Here is an 18,206-nt window from a genome sequence, read left to right on the forward strand (position 1 = left end):
AATACTGACTCATATTATTACACTACCAGAAAATCTGAACATATATTAAATATATGATTCATACATGTTTTCGTTAAAAGTTTTTCTCACAACTAAACTTTTCAATAAACAAAAAAAAACACTCATATTTTTTATCCCAAAATTTATTTTTATTAAATAAATCTTGCTAAAGTTTTTCTTCACCCGAAAAAAAAACACTGAAACATAAATAAAACAAAAATATCCCGCCTCATCTAAGCGAGACAGTCCCACCCTCCTTCCCTTTTGATAAATGTCATAATCGAATTTATGCCTTGGCTTTTCACTTTTTGTTAACAATTTATGACATTTCAGGAGTAGTTTGAAGTCAGCAAGGGAGACACGAACTATTATTGGGGTCACATAATCAAAAGCGTTCTAGGAAGATGCATAAATATATGTTCCATTACATGAATACACCATGAGGAGGATGATGATGATGACGACGGCGACGACGACGAAGATGGTGTCAAATGCAATTTATGCGTAAATTTTGTGTTCTCCTTGTTGAACTTATTTTTGCATAAATGATAAAAGGAAATAGTTGGAATTGATTCCCCTCTGCTCTTTTTTTATATTAAACGGTCTCCTACTCCTCCTCCAAGAATGTCTAGTGGGAAATCCCTTTTTGACATAATCACGACTAGTAGTTAGTAAATTTATGTGATTCTTCTTCGTTTGAATTTCATTTTGTGGAACACTACCAACACCACTCCACAAAAAGAGCTTCACAACTTGTCTGTTAAGCTGACAGCCGCTACTACACGGTGCAATTCAATTCTAAACATAAATCTTTAAAAATAAATTTTTATATATTCCATACGCGACACAACACCGCTCGGCGGTGATGTGACAAATGCAGTACAACATGAACATACAGTGGGTCGAAATACCAGATTTTATTTTAAGTGAAATAGCTTGAGGTAAAATTTCGGCAGGCAGTAGCTATTGAATAAAAGAGAATAATCGGAATTCTTAAGTTATGCAAAATAAACATATATTCAAACTAATAAAAATTGTAATAATGGAAGTTGAGGAAATACAATTGGAATACCTAAAAAACTATGTGAACTGATGACAATCTGTAGGGAGATCCGAAACGATATTATTCCCTGCCTTATATCTGTTAGTGCTTATTTTTTCAAAAATCAGGACTTAAAATATTGCGCATGTGGCTCTAATATTCCTTCAAAAAATCTAAAAAAAAACAAACACACATATCGTTCTGATAGTCCTTAAAAAATTACTGTGACAGTCATTTTAAGGGGACTACCCCGAAAGTTGAACAAATGTCGATAAATTTTAATTGCCCTTAAACAAGCAAAAAATTGTTAGTAACCGACAGATATATACCCCCAGTCTATGGCATACGAAGTTCTACGGAATAAAACCCAGGTTTTATTATTCGTTGTATGAAAAAGTACATGATTTTATTAAAGAGTTGACCATCTTTGGAGAGGCACCCGAAGAGGTTGCCCTAAAGACCCCATCTTAGAATTTAATGTAGGTTTGAAAAACGATTATGATTCCATTATCTTGATATTGGATTAACAAATTTTCAAAATGTTGGGATTTGTGTGGAATGTACCAGATGGAGTGGACCAATGGGTCCCATCACTAAGCTTGATCTATGTAAGATAAATATATTACAATGTCCAAAGATTGTATGAAATTGGATGTTCCGTTCGCTCCATTCAAGATTAATAAGCTTTCAAATGTTGACCCTTTGTGGGGAATGTACTGGAAGCAGTAGACCAATATGACACTATGTAAAATGCATTTTTAGCACAATATGGCCAGTTTGTGGGGGAGGTACCAGAAGGAGTTGGCCGATGGGTCTCATTTTTCAATTGAATAAAGTTTGAAAGAAATATTATATATGGGAGCTATATCTAAATCTGTACCGATTTTCACGAAACTTAACACACATCATTCTAGATCTAATTCAGTAACTTATGCCAAATTTCGTGCAAATCGAAAGATATTAAGGGACTTTGGTGCACCATTTACATATAATCGGACGAAAACATATATATGGGAACTATATCTAAATCTGAACCGATTTTCAGGAAACTTAACACACTTCATTCTTGACCTACTTCAGTACGCTATGCCAAATTTCGGGCAAGTCGAAAGACATACATGGACTTTGGTACACCATTTACAATAAACCGGACGAAAATATATATGGGAGCTATATCTAAATCTGAACCAATTTTTCCCAATTTCAATAGGGTTCGCCCTTCGTCCAAATAAGTGACCTATGCCAAATTTCATCCAAATCGGTTCATAAATGCGACCTGTACTTTGTTCACAAAAATACATGGATGGACGGACATGCATAAATCGACTTAGAAAATGATTCTCTAAAGGAACCATGTGTCTATCTCGGAACCACAAAGACATAACACCCTGTACCACGGTGTGGTGAAGGGTATAAAAAATTGGTTCTATTTGGACCGCTTAATATTGGCCGATCTTCGTCAGCTAAATCCCCATCCCCATGTACAATTTCCTGGTGTTCGGGTCATAATTGTAGTCTCTAGAGCGAACAGAAAAACATACCAAAATAAGGTTTTTTGTTCATTTCATTCCCCTTCATTCATTAAGGGTACCTCCCCCATTCTCGATTTTAAATTTTCATTGAGCTGGTAGATGAATACCAATGCATGTTATGATTTGTAACTTTACACATATATATATATATATATATGAATATATAAAAGAGAAATATTAGCAAAATTTAGTTGCTGTAGTTTTGTTGTTGTTTTTAGTGATAAAAGAAAAGTCCTTATTTTTGATGGCGGGCATGATAACTCCTCACTGGAACATCTGAATCCGGAATCCAAGGGTGTTAGAAAGAGTATATGTCTATACGAATACAAATTTGTAATTTTTCACGCAAAAGTCAGGGCTCATTTGACCCGCTAAAAATTGCCAATCTTTATCAAACGGGCCAAAGAAGGATTCCCTTCTCCGTGTAAAAATTCGAGATGTTTGGGTCATAATTGCAGACTCTGGAGCGACCTGAAAATCAGACAAAAATAAAGTTTTTGTTCCATTTCATCACCTAAATATGAACCGATCTTTACGAAAAGCAATAGCGGTCTTAATTGGGCATCCTACCAATCCTGAAGATTGGTCCATAACTGTGGCCTGTATCGTGTTTACAAATTATAATGGACAGACGGGCGGACGGACACACATGTCTAGATCGACTCAGCTAGTCGATATATGACGATCGGTATACTTAAAGGTGGGTCTAGGACCAATATTTAGCGACGTTACAAACTCTTGGGGCTGCACAAAGTTATAATACCCTGACAACACAGTTGTATAATAAGGAAGTTCTTCACCGATTAGCTTTATCCCAGTTCATACGATAGTTATACACTCCCAGAGAAACGTGTCAAAATTTGGAACCGATTGGATTATTAGTTTTTGTGGTATCTGCTTGGAGAAAATGCATTTAAAATTTGAGAAATCACTTAATGCTGACACAATAAATTCGCGATATCTTCAAGAGTTATTGAGATTTCCACTTGAAATTTTGTAGGGGTATTATTGTATCCTTAATTTCATATTTCCCTTTGATAATTCCCAAATATATCAATTCATAAAAATACCTGCTGAGCTCCACTGTACATAATGTTAAAAGTAATGCATTACTAATTTGGTCTATTTTTGTTGTTCAATGTGTTTTTTTTTTCAAGAAGAAAAAATAAAAACAACAACATATAAACCTTGTCATTTATGTTTATTTTGTGGGGATTTCAATTTTTATTTTAAAAGTTTGTTTGTTTGAACATTCATGCTAGGGGCTGAATAAAACTCCACCGAATAATTTTCATTTGAAAATGTTAATGCTACGGATAGGTAGGTGCATCTTTATATTGTTTTTTTATTTGGGGGACATTGGTGAAATGTGATCAATACACAGCTACAGCATTTATGGCTACAAGAAAATTGTGTTTTTATTTTCTCCAACAAAATTTAATGGATTTTTTCTCAAATTTTTAGGCAATCAACTAACCGAACCCACCAGCATCGTGATATTAAATTAATAAAAAAAATTTTGGTTTGTCATAATTTTTATGTCATAAAAATGCACTTTAACGCAGACATTCTCTCGCTCACTCTCTCTCTCTCTCTCTCTCTCTACTCGATTTCATTTAGTTTATTAGTAAAGAGTAAAAGTGTGACAAGTTAATAATGCCAGCGGATTAAAAACTACTTAAAAAATATTTGGGAAATTTCGTAAGTTTTTTATGGCTTTGGATATATAGATTTTCACAATGTGCATAAATAAATTTAGTAGTATATTTCTATTTGTTAATCATAAATTAAATCATAATGGAAATTGGTCATAAAACCCAAATACTTCCACCCTTTCATTTTTCTTCTGTTGACACTATCAGCAATCAAAATGTGAAATGAAAATTTCGAATATTATGATTCATTGAGTTTAGTAGTTTTATTATTATTGGACAGTTTGTGGGCCACACGTTGAATAGATTTAAGATAATTTTAAATTGGTATTTAATAGATGATTGAATTTAACTGCCTATAGATAAATATCAGACATATTTAAATACATTAAAATATTGATTACCAAACCACTGTAATGTTTTCATTTAGACGACAGTTCGACTGCTTGTCTTCTCTCCTTTTCAAATATTTTTTTGAACTAATAAAAATAATATTTTTCTATTTTCATTTCAGCATTTGTAAAATATACACTCACTAAAATCACTTTCAAACAAGGAGGAGGCCACAATCAAAAACGGAAATAAAATGTCTTCTGAAGCAATCAAAAAGAAATGAAAAATTTTAAAAAACCCAAAATAAACAAAATTATTGTACATCATCTATAATCATAACAAAAATAGGAATAAAAATAATAAGTGTAATAAATTTCTCTCAATAAACAATAAAAACGAAGATAGAAAGAAAAAAAAAATTCAAAATGTTCAACAAAATGCAATGAAAAAGTGAAAAACTTGATTTTTTTTTTTTTTGAAACAAACCTCCAACCAAGGAAATTTTTTCGAAGTGTCTGCAAGTGTTCCTCAAAAAAATGTTGACACCGTACAGCTGTTTCTTGGCCATGTCATGGCGAGGTGTCGTGCAGGAGCATCTATGATGTTTTCGGCAATATCATAAACCCTTCAACATCTCTGCTCCAAGATTATTTGAAGTAAAACATAAAAACTATAAATAAAATTTAATTTTTGTGACAAAAATTTAAATATAAATTTTGACGACTAACCGCCATTCTAGCCAGGCAACATTATTTATAAAGTGTCCTTATTATTGAGATAATTTAATACAAGAAATAATTTTGAAGAAAATATGGCTTTTATGAACCGAAGACTAACCATGACCTTGCTACAAATCATACTGTGGCTGGTGGTGTGTAGACTGCAGGGTATCAATTCCATGAAAGGTGAGTACCAAAAAAAAATATTCTATATTTTATTTTTAAATGATAATTTCGAATTAATTAAAAAAATATTATTATCAACGACTTGTACAACAACAATATGATTTTTTAATAAATATAACATAAGAATTTTTAAATATATTTTTTCAACGACATTTTCAAGGACTACCATAGCCCCTGATTTTTTTAAATATATTTTATAAGAACTACCATACGCGTAGATTTTTAAAATGTATTCTTTAGAAGTAATACAAGGTGGGGTCATTCTTAAATGTATTTTTTTTTTTTTTTTTTTTTTGATCGGCAATTACAAGGATTCAATTTTTTAAATAATAATTTTCCAGGACCATGGATTTTTATACCCAACTCAACTATGTTCACGGGGCATTATAGCTTTGTGGGGCCCCAAGAGTTTGTAACGCAGCGAAATATTGGTCCTTTAAAATACCGATCGTCATATCTCGACTAACAGAATCGAACTAGACACGTGTGTCTGTTCGTCCTTCCGTCTTTCCATTATATTTTTGTAAACACGCTTCATGCTACCAATCGTCATGTTGCATGTAAGAACGTATCCCATATTGTTTTTGGTAACGATCTGTTAATATTTAGGGAATGAAATGAACCAAAATCTAGAGGCCGCAATTGTTGTTGTTGTTTGTTAGCTGGCTTGTGGCAGAACATTTGTTCCAAAAGTCGAGCTTAAAAAATATTTCCAGGCGCGTTGGTCTTTTGCCAGCTCTTCCAATTTGAAAGACCATGTTTCGAAATGTTCTCTTCTACTTGATCTTTCCATCTAATTCTAGCCTTCCCCTTCTGTGTGAGCTATCAGCAGGCTCGCTTTTTCACAGTTGGCCCGAGTCTACTGGACGTCTTGCGCGTTGATAACATCATCGAAGTAGGCGAAGTATGACCTTTTCCACGGCAAGCTGTAATCTTGCCTTCGGCATTAAATGGATCCGAGATGTCTTTTCGGACCTTAACTGCCGACCTTGTGCTAGTTAAAATTATACTGCATAGCCGTATTAATTTTGCAGGAATGCCAAATAAAGACATGGCTTTATACACCTCTGAACGGATAGGGCTGTCGAATGTGTCGATGTGTTTTTCATGGGTCTTTGCCAGGATTTGTCTCAGAGTGAAAATCTGGTCAATGGTCTTCATAAACTCGATAGCACTTTATTCCCTTTTTATGCACGGGACACAGAGGCCGCAATTATGATCCCCAACTCTAAGAAATCTCAGAAGTTCTTCAGTCTTTTCCATTCACACTCCAGCAGCTCTTGTTCTTCTTTGCAAATTTTGCATTCGTCAGCTTTTCCGGAGACCTAATAATCCTTCTGGTTTTTAACAGCGAAAAGGCGCTATTTTTTCCGGTTCACCGTAGCGAGATAACTGCTTCTTTATTGTCGTGAGCCTGATATTATGCTTGTCCATTTATTCCATTATCTTATCAGTCTCTTCGCATCTACTCGACTACAGATGCCCAAAAATACATATATGTAAGAAATGATTGCTCACGATCGTAGGATGACAGCGGAGACGAATCAACGACACCCTCCGGTACTGGGTAGTTTAGTTTTTTTTTATTTTCGAGGAATACCCATCAGTTTTGATACGCGGGATAAAGCCTTAAATGTTGGTGATTAAACTATTCCATTATCTTCAGGTTTAACTGGTTGTAATAGATTAGTACATTCATTTAACATATGGAGGGTATAAAAACTTAACATTCATAAATTATTATTCATGAATAAAGAAACACTTTCTTCAGAAATACAAAATTTGTCATATTTTTTAACGAATTCCATTTAAAGAACCACTTGTCTAATCTTTCGTCAACTATTTTTTCTGAAATTTATCACTTTTCTAATTTTCCTCAAATTATTATTTTTGTTTTAAATTAATGGAATCGGAACTTCAGATACATTTCCATTTGAGTCACAATAAAAATGCGAGAACTTTTCGTTGCCATGCGATTAAATTGTCGTTCGGTTCCTCATTAGCAATTTATTGCCATGAGGGCAATGTTGTGAAAGGTCATGATTTTCTAAGAAAATTTAAATAGAGAAGAAATCGTGGAAAACAAAACTAATGGAAAACGAGTGACTCAGCTAGATCGATATAAGAACATATATACACACATATACATTTGAGTGTATGTACTCATATTGAAAATGGCAGCAAAATGTGTATTCCATATCTTGGGCCTGCAATAATTACTATAGACTTTTCCGGTCTTAATAATTTTGTGTACATCGTTTATTTATTTTTTTTTATTTTACAAAATTTAACGTCTAATCTTAATATAATGAACAACAAAACATGACATCTTAGTGACGCCCAGACAAAAATCAGCAAAATCCAATTGAAAATGAAAACCATCTGACCATAAGCCTTTTCGTCTAAAAGCCAAACGAAAACAAATCTATTCTGAATATTGACAAATGGCCAAGAAAAAATATAAACTAAACAAAAAACACATTTAGACTTTGGGCTTTAGTTAAAAAAACGAAACAAAAAATAAATTAGAAATCAACTAAAAGTAAAATACAACAAACCCTGAAGAAAATCTATAAAAACAACAACAAAACCAAAAAATAATGCAACTCTTTTGCCAAGAAAATAAAAGTGAAAATACCTCGCCTCGTGAAGATGTGCTCACATGTGTGGCGAAGAAGAAGAAAGAATTGTCTGTCTGGCCAAAATGAACGAACAACAACGTTCTGCTATGGATGAATCATCCATCCCAATCTTGACGAAATGGTGATCATCAAAAAAGCAAAACACCAACTGCAAACAACAACAACAAAGAACGCACATTTGCTCACACATCAAAGTGACGTCACGCACCCATGAGTGTGAAAATAGTCGAAGAAAAGCGAAGAAAAAAGAATCGAAAATAAAAAATATATATAAAATGAATATTTAGACAAAAACAAAACGCTACTCTAAAATTAATCGTAAACATTACGTATTCGTACTAAATTAAATTGCATACAAAATACAACGACTAAAATTGCACAGAGACGTGGCTAAATGGGGATTAGATTGGGCGCCATTATTATACCCTACACAACTATGTTGTCAGGGTATTATAGCTTTGTGCGGCTCCAAGAGTTTGTAACGCCGCGAAATATTGGTCCTAGACCCACCTTTAAGTATACCGATCGCCATATCTCGACTATTTGAGTCGATCTAGACATGTGTGTCCGTCCGTCCGTCTGTCCATTATAATTTGTAAACACGATACAGGCCACAGTTATGGACCAATCTTCATGAAATTTTGCATGTAGGGTGGGTTCTGCCCAATGAAGACCCCTATTGTTTTTGATAAAGATCGGTTAATATTTAGGGGATGAAATGGACCAAAAACTTTATTTTTGTCGGTTTTTCTGGTCGCTCCAGAGGCCGCAATTATGATCCAAACACCGCGAATTTTTGCATGGAGAAGGTGATCGGGCCAACGAATATGCCTGTTTTGACAAAAATCGGTCAATGTTTAGCGGGTCAAATTAACCCTGACTTTTGTGTGAAAAATTACAACATTTTTATTCTGAGGCTTATATATTTACTCCTGAAGGATATAGACCTGAGGAGTTGATAGCATATCCAAGAGGATTGGTTGGCCTTTAAGTTAATACCAAATACAGTTATGTATCTACTCAGATCTGGGAGTTACACTCAAATATTTACAGGTGCTTACGTATTCAGATATTATTTACTAACACATTACCACATTAGAGGGCGGAAATATCGCGCTGATCGCTTTTAAAATTTCTATGAAGTTCCAGTTATGGTCAAGGACAACGCCTACAATTTTCGGAGATGATCAGATAATAGTATTGGGATGAAATGGACCGAAAACTTAATTTTTTGTGTGTTTTCAAGTCGAATATAATCCGAACATCACAACACAACCCACCGTGAAGGGAATCTGGATTAGTAATTAGAAGGGCTGTACGGAGTATTCGAAAATGTAAGGATGAGGTGCTGTTGACCTCTAATCGGCAAGAGGGGGCAAATATCACGAAATATTACCCAGACTCGGAATAAGCGTTCGTAGAGAGTCAGAGTTCCGTGGTAGTTGTGTAGGGTATCGTATGGTCGGCCCCGTCAGACTATACTGCTCCGCTCACTGGTTATACATGTTATTTATATATTTTAAATATGAGGACCACTCGTGTTGTCTGACGCCATCTGGTATCTCCATTGGAAACTTTGACATTTTTTTATCATAAACATACTCAGTACGATTACACGTACGACCATGTGTTGTGGTGCTTATAGTGAATTCAAAAGAAGAATTACCTGTTGAGTATTTTGATGTCATTATTTTTCACAACTATCCTTGTGGATTTTACTGTAACAAAAAATCGACGTCATGATCTGGAGGGTGGAAAATTCCTTATGGGCATGAAAACCCTTGGCGAGTATATTATGAACCCAATAGGACAACAGTAGCATATATTTGTAAAAAATATCCTATTTTGAGTCCTTGCTCGTCCTTTTCGTCCCTATTTAGAAATCGACAAAAAAATCTCGAATTGATATATGGTTTTCTGAGCAAGAATCGGAAAAATGACAATGAAAACATACAAATGTCGACTTCTTGTCTTTGTGATCCCTATGTAAAATCTTATGAGCGACATTTTTGTAGAATAGTAGAAGGTCAAATAATCTCGTCTTACGGTTGATGAAAATAACGACGAAAAAGGCACACAAAGCTTCAAGGTAGAAGAACGGTATGTTTTACAAAAATACATTTGATCTAACAAAAAGCTGCAATATCCGCAAACATAGATATAAAACATTTCCAACCAACAATTCATCAGGTCATAACTCAAAAACTTGACCTATGACGAATTTTTCCTTCTGAGTTTTGAAAATAATCTTCAAGAGCTTTCAACCCAATAAATAATTTCCACCCTCCAAAATGTTGTGTTGTTACGACCCTAAATCTTTGACCTGTTATTACTCTTGAGGCCATAGGTTTTATAAAAAAAACATCACTATCTTACCCGATTATTTATTGTTTTATTTTTATTAATTATATCACCGTTCTTATTCCGTCTAAATAGATGATAGATAGATTGTAGCCTTTCCTAAGTGATGGTGCTGCCATCTATCGTCGCCTAGAAAGAAAGTTTCCTTGAATTTTGTACAGTGGTTGATTTCCTTGCTTATTTAGTGTTTCCAGTTTCCTCTGGGTGGCACTACCTCCTGCCATTCCTATTTTCCTATCCTCATGTCGCTCATTTGCTGTAAGACAGGCATAACTCAAAAAAACATGATTTCCATTATAAAGTGTGAGTAAATTGAAAACTTAAAACGCATTTTCTGCAAAATCGATTTTTATACCCTACACAACTATGTTGTCAGGGTATTATAGCTTTGTGCAGCCCCAAAAGTTTGTAACGCCGCGAAATATTGGTCCTAGACCCACCTTTAAGTATACCGATCGTCATATCTCGACTAGCTGAGTCGATCTAGACATGTGTGTCCGTCCGTCTGTCCATTATAATTTGTAAACACGATACAGGCCACAGTTATGGACCAATCGTCACGACATTTTGCATGTGGGATGGGTTCTGGCCAATGAAGACCCCTATTGTTTTTGGATAAGATCGGTTAATATTTAGGGGATGAAATGGACCAAAAACATTATTTTTGTCGCTTTTTCTGGTCGCTCCAGAGGCCGCAATTATGGCCCAAACACCGCGAATTTTTGCATGGAGAAGGGGATCGGGTTAGAGAATAAGCATACATGTTTTGATAAAGATCGGTCAATATTTAGCGGGTCAAATGGACCCTGACTTTTGTGTGAAAAATTACAAAATTTGTATTCTATGGCATATATATTTACTCCTGGAGGATGTAGACCCCAGGAGTTGATAGCATATCCAAGAGGAGTGGTTGGCCTTTAAATTGATACCAAATATAGTGATGTATCTACTAAGATGTGGGAGTTACAGTCAAATATTTACAGGTATTCAGATATTATTTAGTAACCCATTACCACATTAGAGGGACAAATATCGCGCTGATGGCTCTGAAATTTTTCATGAAGTTCCAGTTATGGTCAAGAACAACGCCTACAATTTTCGGTGATGATCAGATTAAAATTTTGGGATGAAATGGACCGAAAACATAACTTTTTGTGTGTTTTCAAGTAGAGTATAATCCGAAAATCACAACACAACCCACCGTGAAGGTAATCTGGACAAGTAATTAGAAGAACTGTACTGAATATTCGAAAAAAGGAAGAGGTGTTGTTGACCTCTAATCGGACAAGAGGGGGCAAATATCACGAAATATTACTCAGACTCGGAATAAGCATCCTCAAAAGGTTAGAGTTCGTGGTAGTTGTGTAGGGTATCGTATGGTCGGCCCCGTCCGACTATACTGCTCCGCTCACTGGTTTGAGTTATGTTTGTCTTGCAACAAATGAGCGGTATGTTGATGCCGATACATATACCTATTCATCTGGATGAGGATGTACTTTTTTATATTATGAACTCATTTTGAAGAATGTTTTCTTCGCAGCTGGGATTCTAACGCGTGACCTATCGCTTTTTAGCTCTACACGCTGATTAAGCACCAAAATATTTGGTTTTATTCTATTACTCCTCCTAAAAGCATAGGACTTTCAGAAAGCATCGCCAATTTACTTGATTATTGTTTCGGTTTGCTTTAACTTGCCGGGTCCGCCATCTAGTGTTGCATAGAAATTACAATCAATGAATTTAGGACAGTGGTTTGGGACCTTGCTTATTTAGTTTTGGCTATTTCCTGTGGTGGTATTATTACCTGCCTTTCAGCCTTGTATTATCCTCAATGTTGGTACCGGACAATTTGGGCAGAGACTGTCATATACAACGATGTTACAGTGGCAGACCCGAAGGTATGCTTCGGCGCTGAAAGTGTATAGACCAACTACAGATATGCAACATTGGTATCGGAGTGGGTTAATTGTGAGATGGACAGCTCGGCAGTCCATAGTTTCGTTTGTCTTACTCTAGAGTCCCGGCATCACATCCGTTGACGAACCACCCGTCATAATAACGTATGAAACATTCGAATTTCCAAGACCATGAAAAAGTAGAGTGGTACAAAGTTTTTCGTCCAAAGAGCTGTTAGAATGTGAGGTAGACTTCTTCCATAACATGCTGCTTCTTATGCTGAGGCCTAAGAGGAAGAGGGTATGCTCTTGAAGTTGATTGGTTAGTAGTCGAAGAAAGTATTCAATGATGATAAATTATGGACAAAGATTGCATACAACCATGTTACAGTCGTAGACGCGAACATGTGCATGTGCACGGGAAGTGGCTAGTCCGCCTGTACCTATACAAAATTGATAGTGAAAAAATGTCAATTATGAAGTTGAGATCTCAGATCGTCCAGTAGTCATCACTGCTGCCATCGCTTATTTATAAATTATGTAACCTAACATTCTATAATTTCCTTTTGTTCTGACTATATTACCATTCTTACTTCCCTAGACAGATCACACGACTTTAAAACTTCTAAGACTCCCGACATTTTTGACTGTTTTACAGAGTTTATAGAATAGACCTCATACTAATAGACATTCTGCAACATAAGAGAAGACTGTTCCAGTCGCTATACAACTTGAGAAGCAATACCAGAGATAGGCATCATTGTTGTACCAGGTGGACGAAAATTCGACAAAGCACATAGAATATTCAACATCCACCGCAGATCCAATAATGAGACAATTTAAAGTCAGCAGGCTATTATTTGAGCGTAATCTACAGGCTAGACTACATTAAAATATGCAAGGTCTACTCAAATGTTATTTTCCCGACCGATGAAGTACCGCAGCAATTTAAGCATAGACCACCTTAACCATATGTTATAGGTTTTTACATTCCGCGACTTTAAAGTGATAGACTGGAAGATGTGTTCGTTTAATTTTAACCTACGTTTTATAAAATACTCTAAGGTTGACAGAACTATGTTTGGTGTCTTACATCGCATAAGGGCCTTTCCGACCGAAAAAGTACCACAGCAGCTACTAAATTTTAGGCAGTTTGCCTCCACTGCTGCATTCTGACTAAGATGCCAACAGGGATATATCGAACCAGCTGATTTCATATTTTCCTTAATGTTTCTGATATTCCAAGGTCAGCAAAAGTCATTGATATAGTTATGAATGAGAAGGATGGTACGGTGGGGAAATGCGGAAATTGACCTCCATATATTGAAAATTGTCTCCGGTGATATTTTTCATCCTTCAAGAACCAGAAATGCCCAATCACAGTCATATCGGTGAAGAACTTATACCGAAAATGATGTGGGATCTTTAGTGGAGCATATGTCAAACATGAACCTACATTCAAAAGTTTCTATGCTCAACTATAACCAATTTAGTCGGAGAATGCTGCTAAAACCATAAAAATGCCGAAATTTGAGCGGGACCTTATGGTGGAGATTATGACAATTTTCTGCAATTGTGTTTATCATCATCCAAAAAATCCGTCTATATTTTTCAAATCACCGAATATTGAGGGGTACCGTTTTATGAGGGCTACAGTAAAAAATGGATCGATATACCAAAATCTAAACTATAGAGATTTCACGGAGAGCCCGATGTACATGGTTTATTATTCGGATCAAAAACTGTATAAACTTTGAGGGATTTACGACGAAAATTTCGAGTGTTGTCAAATTTAATACTCACTACCTCTTAGAGGATATTTTTAAGCAGTGGCTCCCCTTTAAAAATTAGTAATTTTTCCCTTAGTTCTACTCCCCATCTCTGTCTTATTTTTCTATTTCTTCTCATTTATGTCTGGGTGCGCACACACATAACCTCACCATTCAATTACAATATTTTGAGTGTGACAGACCTTTGGTTTGGGGCATGTGATCCGCACCAAATGCGTTCTGGTTGCACGTTTGCACGGTGCAGGCACAACAAATAAAAAAAAATCGATTTTTTTAGAAGAAAAACACAAAACAACATTGACTATTCGCTCGCTACTATCATGACTATGAAGAGAATGCGCTTTTACAAGTCAAATGTCAAGCGTGAAAAATGCGTTAACCGTTTAGTGCTGCGGTGATGCATTTCGCAGAGAGTCTTTCTTTTTTTGTGAATTTTATTTGCAAAGAAAAAAAAAAAGAATAAAAGACGGCAAATGGTGTTTGTGTGCGGTTGCGACGGACATCTGGCGGCAATTTTTACAGTTTTTTTTTCTTGTTGTTTTTTTATTCGGTTTTCTTCATGGCGGCACGTTGTTGTGAATGATATTTCTGTAAAGATATTCATATCTGCGTTTTAACACTTCTTCATGGTTTTTCTGTTCGCATCGATTCTTTGTTGCAAATTGATGTTTGTTGTTTGGAAAGAGAGGACCAGTAATGGGTGATGTTGGGTGCCACATAAACTTTAAGAGTGTTCAGGTGCATGTCAGGTCAATCGAATGAACGTATGGTCTCTGATGGAGCATTTAAATAAACTCGGACGATCATATATATATGGAAGCTATATCAAAACCAGAACCTAGTGTCACCAATATTCTAAAAATGGTTTTATGTATGTCCTTCAATTATGCGTCTATCTTATAAGTATGACCCAGGCATAAAGAACAACACAGATTAGAAGCAAAGATTCTCTCTCCAGTATTAGGAATAGCTATCCTGTTGCAGAGCAATTATATGGGTTCTAAAGAATGATCGCATGATCGCCTTTCAAAAGTTTTTCATTCAATATTTACATATAAGACGAGGGCTAAACTAGAACAGTGTGTGCTTTAAATGCCAACAATTCCGCTGCACTGAAATCGAAAACTCATGCATCTAACCCTGTTTGAAACGACAGACAATCAATTATATATCTTCGTGAAGTTTTAGAGGTGCTGAACAACTCTACTTTTCCGACACTCCATGTTTTCTAGGCAATATTTCAAGAAATATTGTACGATCATGACGTCGCTTCATTGCGTTAAGAACGTATCTGAAAGGTAAAACCAACTCTCCAAATCTTGATGTCATTCGGCCGGATTTCATGTTTTTATCTACTGTGTATACTTACCGACTACGTATACATAATCAGAATAAAAATCTATGGCGATTTAGACTGCCCGTCTGAATCTCTGTGTCAGTTTCACTTTTTGGATATATTTAAATAAAAATCCAGGCTTTTTCATAGTTCCTATATAAAAGTCCGGCCTCATGTTCGATATTTTGAAGGTTTTGGCAGCATTTCTCAACCGCGGGGGCAAGATGATTTCCTGCAAATATGGGTATCAAATATGGGTATCTTTTCGATATTCTGAATGTTTAAGCCGCATTTCCCCACCGACGAGGATTTAATTTCGCATTCAGGTTTTTATAGGCTGAGAAATATCTTTCCAGAGAATGTTATATATAAGTCCAAGGTTTTAGTCACATTTTCCAACCGAAGGGTTCCTATGGCAATCTCATTCTGTAGAGGGTGAGGGAGAGATTTCCAGACCAATTTTTACACATTTTACGTTCCGAAGGGGTGGCATTGCGGGTTCTCAACGTCTAAAAACATATTTGCAGAAGATTTTCGATATAGGTGCATGTTTTAGCATATTCACCCTATAAAGTTACCCATTTTCAATATTTGATAAGTTTTAGGTGAATTTTTCCATCGAAGTCATTATAAATTGGTATTAGTACTTATTGGGTGAAACATATTTTTGCAGAACAGTTTCCATACACCTCTATGTTTTAACGTTGTCCCTCAAAATATAAGGTTACCGATCCATTTACTCTACTGGCTGGCCTTTCATGGTAAAGAAATTATTTGTTGTTTTAAAAATTGTCTATTTATACCCTTTGCCATACTGTGGTACCGGGTATTATGTCTTTGTGCATATGTTTGTAACAGGCAATAGGAAACGAGATATACCCATGGTTCATTTTGAAAATATGCATAGAATCACTTTCTGAGTCGATTTATGCAAATCCGTGTGTCCGTCCGTCCATGTATTTTTGTGAACAAAGTACAGGTCGCATTTATGATCCGATTTGGATGAAATTTGGCACATGTCACTTATTTGGCCCAATGATGAACCCTATTGAAATTGGAGAAAATCGGTTCAGATTTAGATATAGCTGCCATATATATTTAAAATCGGTTCAGATTTAGATATAACTCCCATAAATATTTTCTTCCGATTTTTGACATATAATGCACCAAAAGTATCAATTTTAGGGCGACTGGCACAAAATTTTACACAACGTACTGAAGTAGGGATATCCTCACATGAGTCAAGTTTTATTGAATTTGCTTTACAATTAGATATAGCTTCCATATATATTTTCGCCGCTTTTAGGTGAATGGTGTACCAAACTCTTCATGTTTGTTCGATTGACACCAAATTTCGCAGGACGTTCTAAAGTTGGTATAGCCTAACATTGGTTAAATTAAGGTACTAAATTGAGCAAAAAATTAGTTCGGAGGCAAATATTACTCCCACATAAATATATGTTCGGCTGACTTCATGTTAATTGTGCACCAAATAATGGACTGGTGTCCTATTGAAATTACATTTTAAACAGCGCTCTGTGTTAGAGAATGATTAGTTTGATATAAATCGATTTACATAATTTTGTCCCACTGCACAAAATGACTCTAAATCTCCCGTAATGAATTTGCCGAGAAAATGTGGATTGATGTATTCAATTATACCGCATTGTACAAAATTTCAGCGAATTCGGTTGAAAAGACCGCTCAAGAACCGAAAATTACCCTTATATGGGGGCTACCAGAAAAAGTGAACTGTTATTTATAATTTGATATTCAATAAGAATCCATTGTACCAAATTTCAGAGAATTCGATTTAAAAGCGGACTCAAAAACTCTCCATACTATGATTGAGGGCATAAAAAAGTTACACATGTACCCTGTTATTGATCATAGGGTTAAGTTGTTCCACATATAGATACAGATCACACATTTAATTTAGTCCAATTTTATGTCAATGGTTCTTCAACCATTGTTAGGATGCATCTCTTGAATATAGCCAAAGTGGTAAAGGGTATCATATAGTCGGCCTCGTACGACTTTACTACTTTCCTTACTGGTTCTGTTTTATGTTTTCTTCATTGTTATACAATGTTAAACATTCGGCTGGGCTTGTTGCACGTATAAACACTTGTTTGATATATTATAATTGGCATTTATATCGAAAGAATTTAGAAAATACATATGCGAATTCTATATCACAATGCAGATGTCTGTAACAGTGTCTTTAATAATGGAAGAATAGAATGCAAAATTAAGCACACAATCGAGTGAGTGGAGAGTAAAAATAAAAGAAAGAGTAACAACCATCAAGTGAGGGGAGAGGTGGGGGAACATTATACATTTTTTGGAAAAAGTAGCCGTTTTCCCATAATTTTAATATTTTTTTTCTAAGCGAGGTACCTCAACAATATGGAAAAAATGTACTATAAATAAAATTAAGAAAATATTCATTAAACCTTATTTCTGTGTATTGACTCAACAATATGGAAAAAATGTACTATGAATAAAATTATGAAAATATTCATTAAATCTTTTTTCTGTGTATTGACATCTGTGAAGAAAATTTGTTGATATATCACTCTTAAAAAATATTGCCCTATTTTCTGTGTTTCGATGGTTTTAGATGCATTTTTTCACCAAAATGGCTTCACAATGTCTGGTGAAGAGAAAACTTCTTCCCACAATTTTTATAATCTTCACCACTCTGTGGTACAGGGT

The 18,206-nt window shown here is 35.3% G+C and overlaps 1 protein-coding gene across 1 annotated transcript in view; it reads left to right on the top strand.

Annotated features, from left to right (window-relative positions):
- Positions 1 to 5,397: 5,397 nt before the first annotated feature.
- LOC133321851 (chondroitin sulfate proteoglycan 4) overlaps positions 5,398 to 18,206 on the top strand; it is a 43,288-nt gene continuing 30,479 nt past the window's right edge. The window contains exon 1 of the mRNA XM_061530922.1: positions 5,398 to 5,464. Coding sequence (XP_061386906.1) covers positions 5,398 to 5,464 — 67 coding nt within the window. The remainder of the gene's footprint in view (positions 5,465 to 18,206) is intronic.

The sequence above is a fragment of the Musca vetustissima genome, unplaced genomic scaffold (assembly GCF_032173495.1).
Source record: "Musca vetustissima isolate MV318-11 ecotype Yass unplaced genomic scaffold, APGP_CSIRO_Mvet_v1 utg4240, whole genome shotgun sequence".
In the NCBI taxonomy this organism is placed as follows: domain Eukaryota; kingdom Metazoa; phylum Arthropoda; class Insecta; order Diptera; family Muscidae; genus Musca; species Musca vetustissima.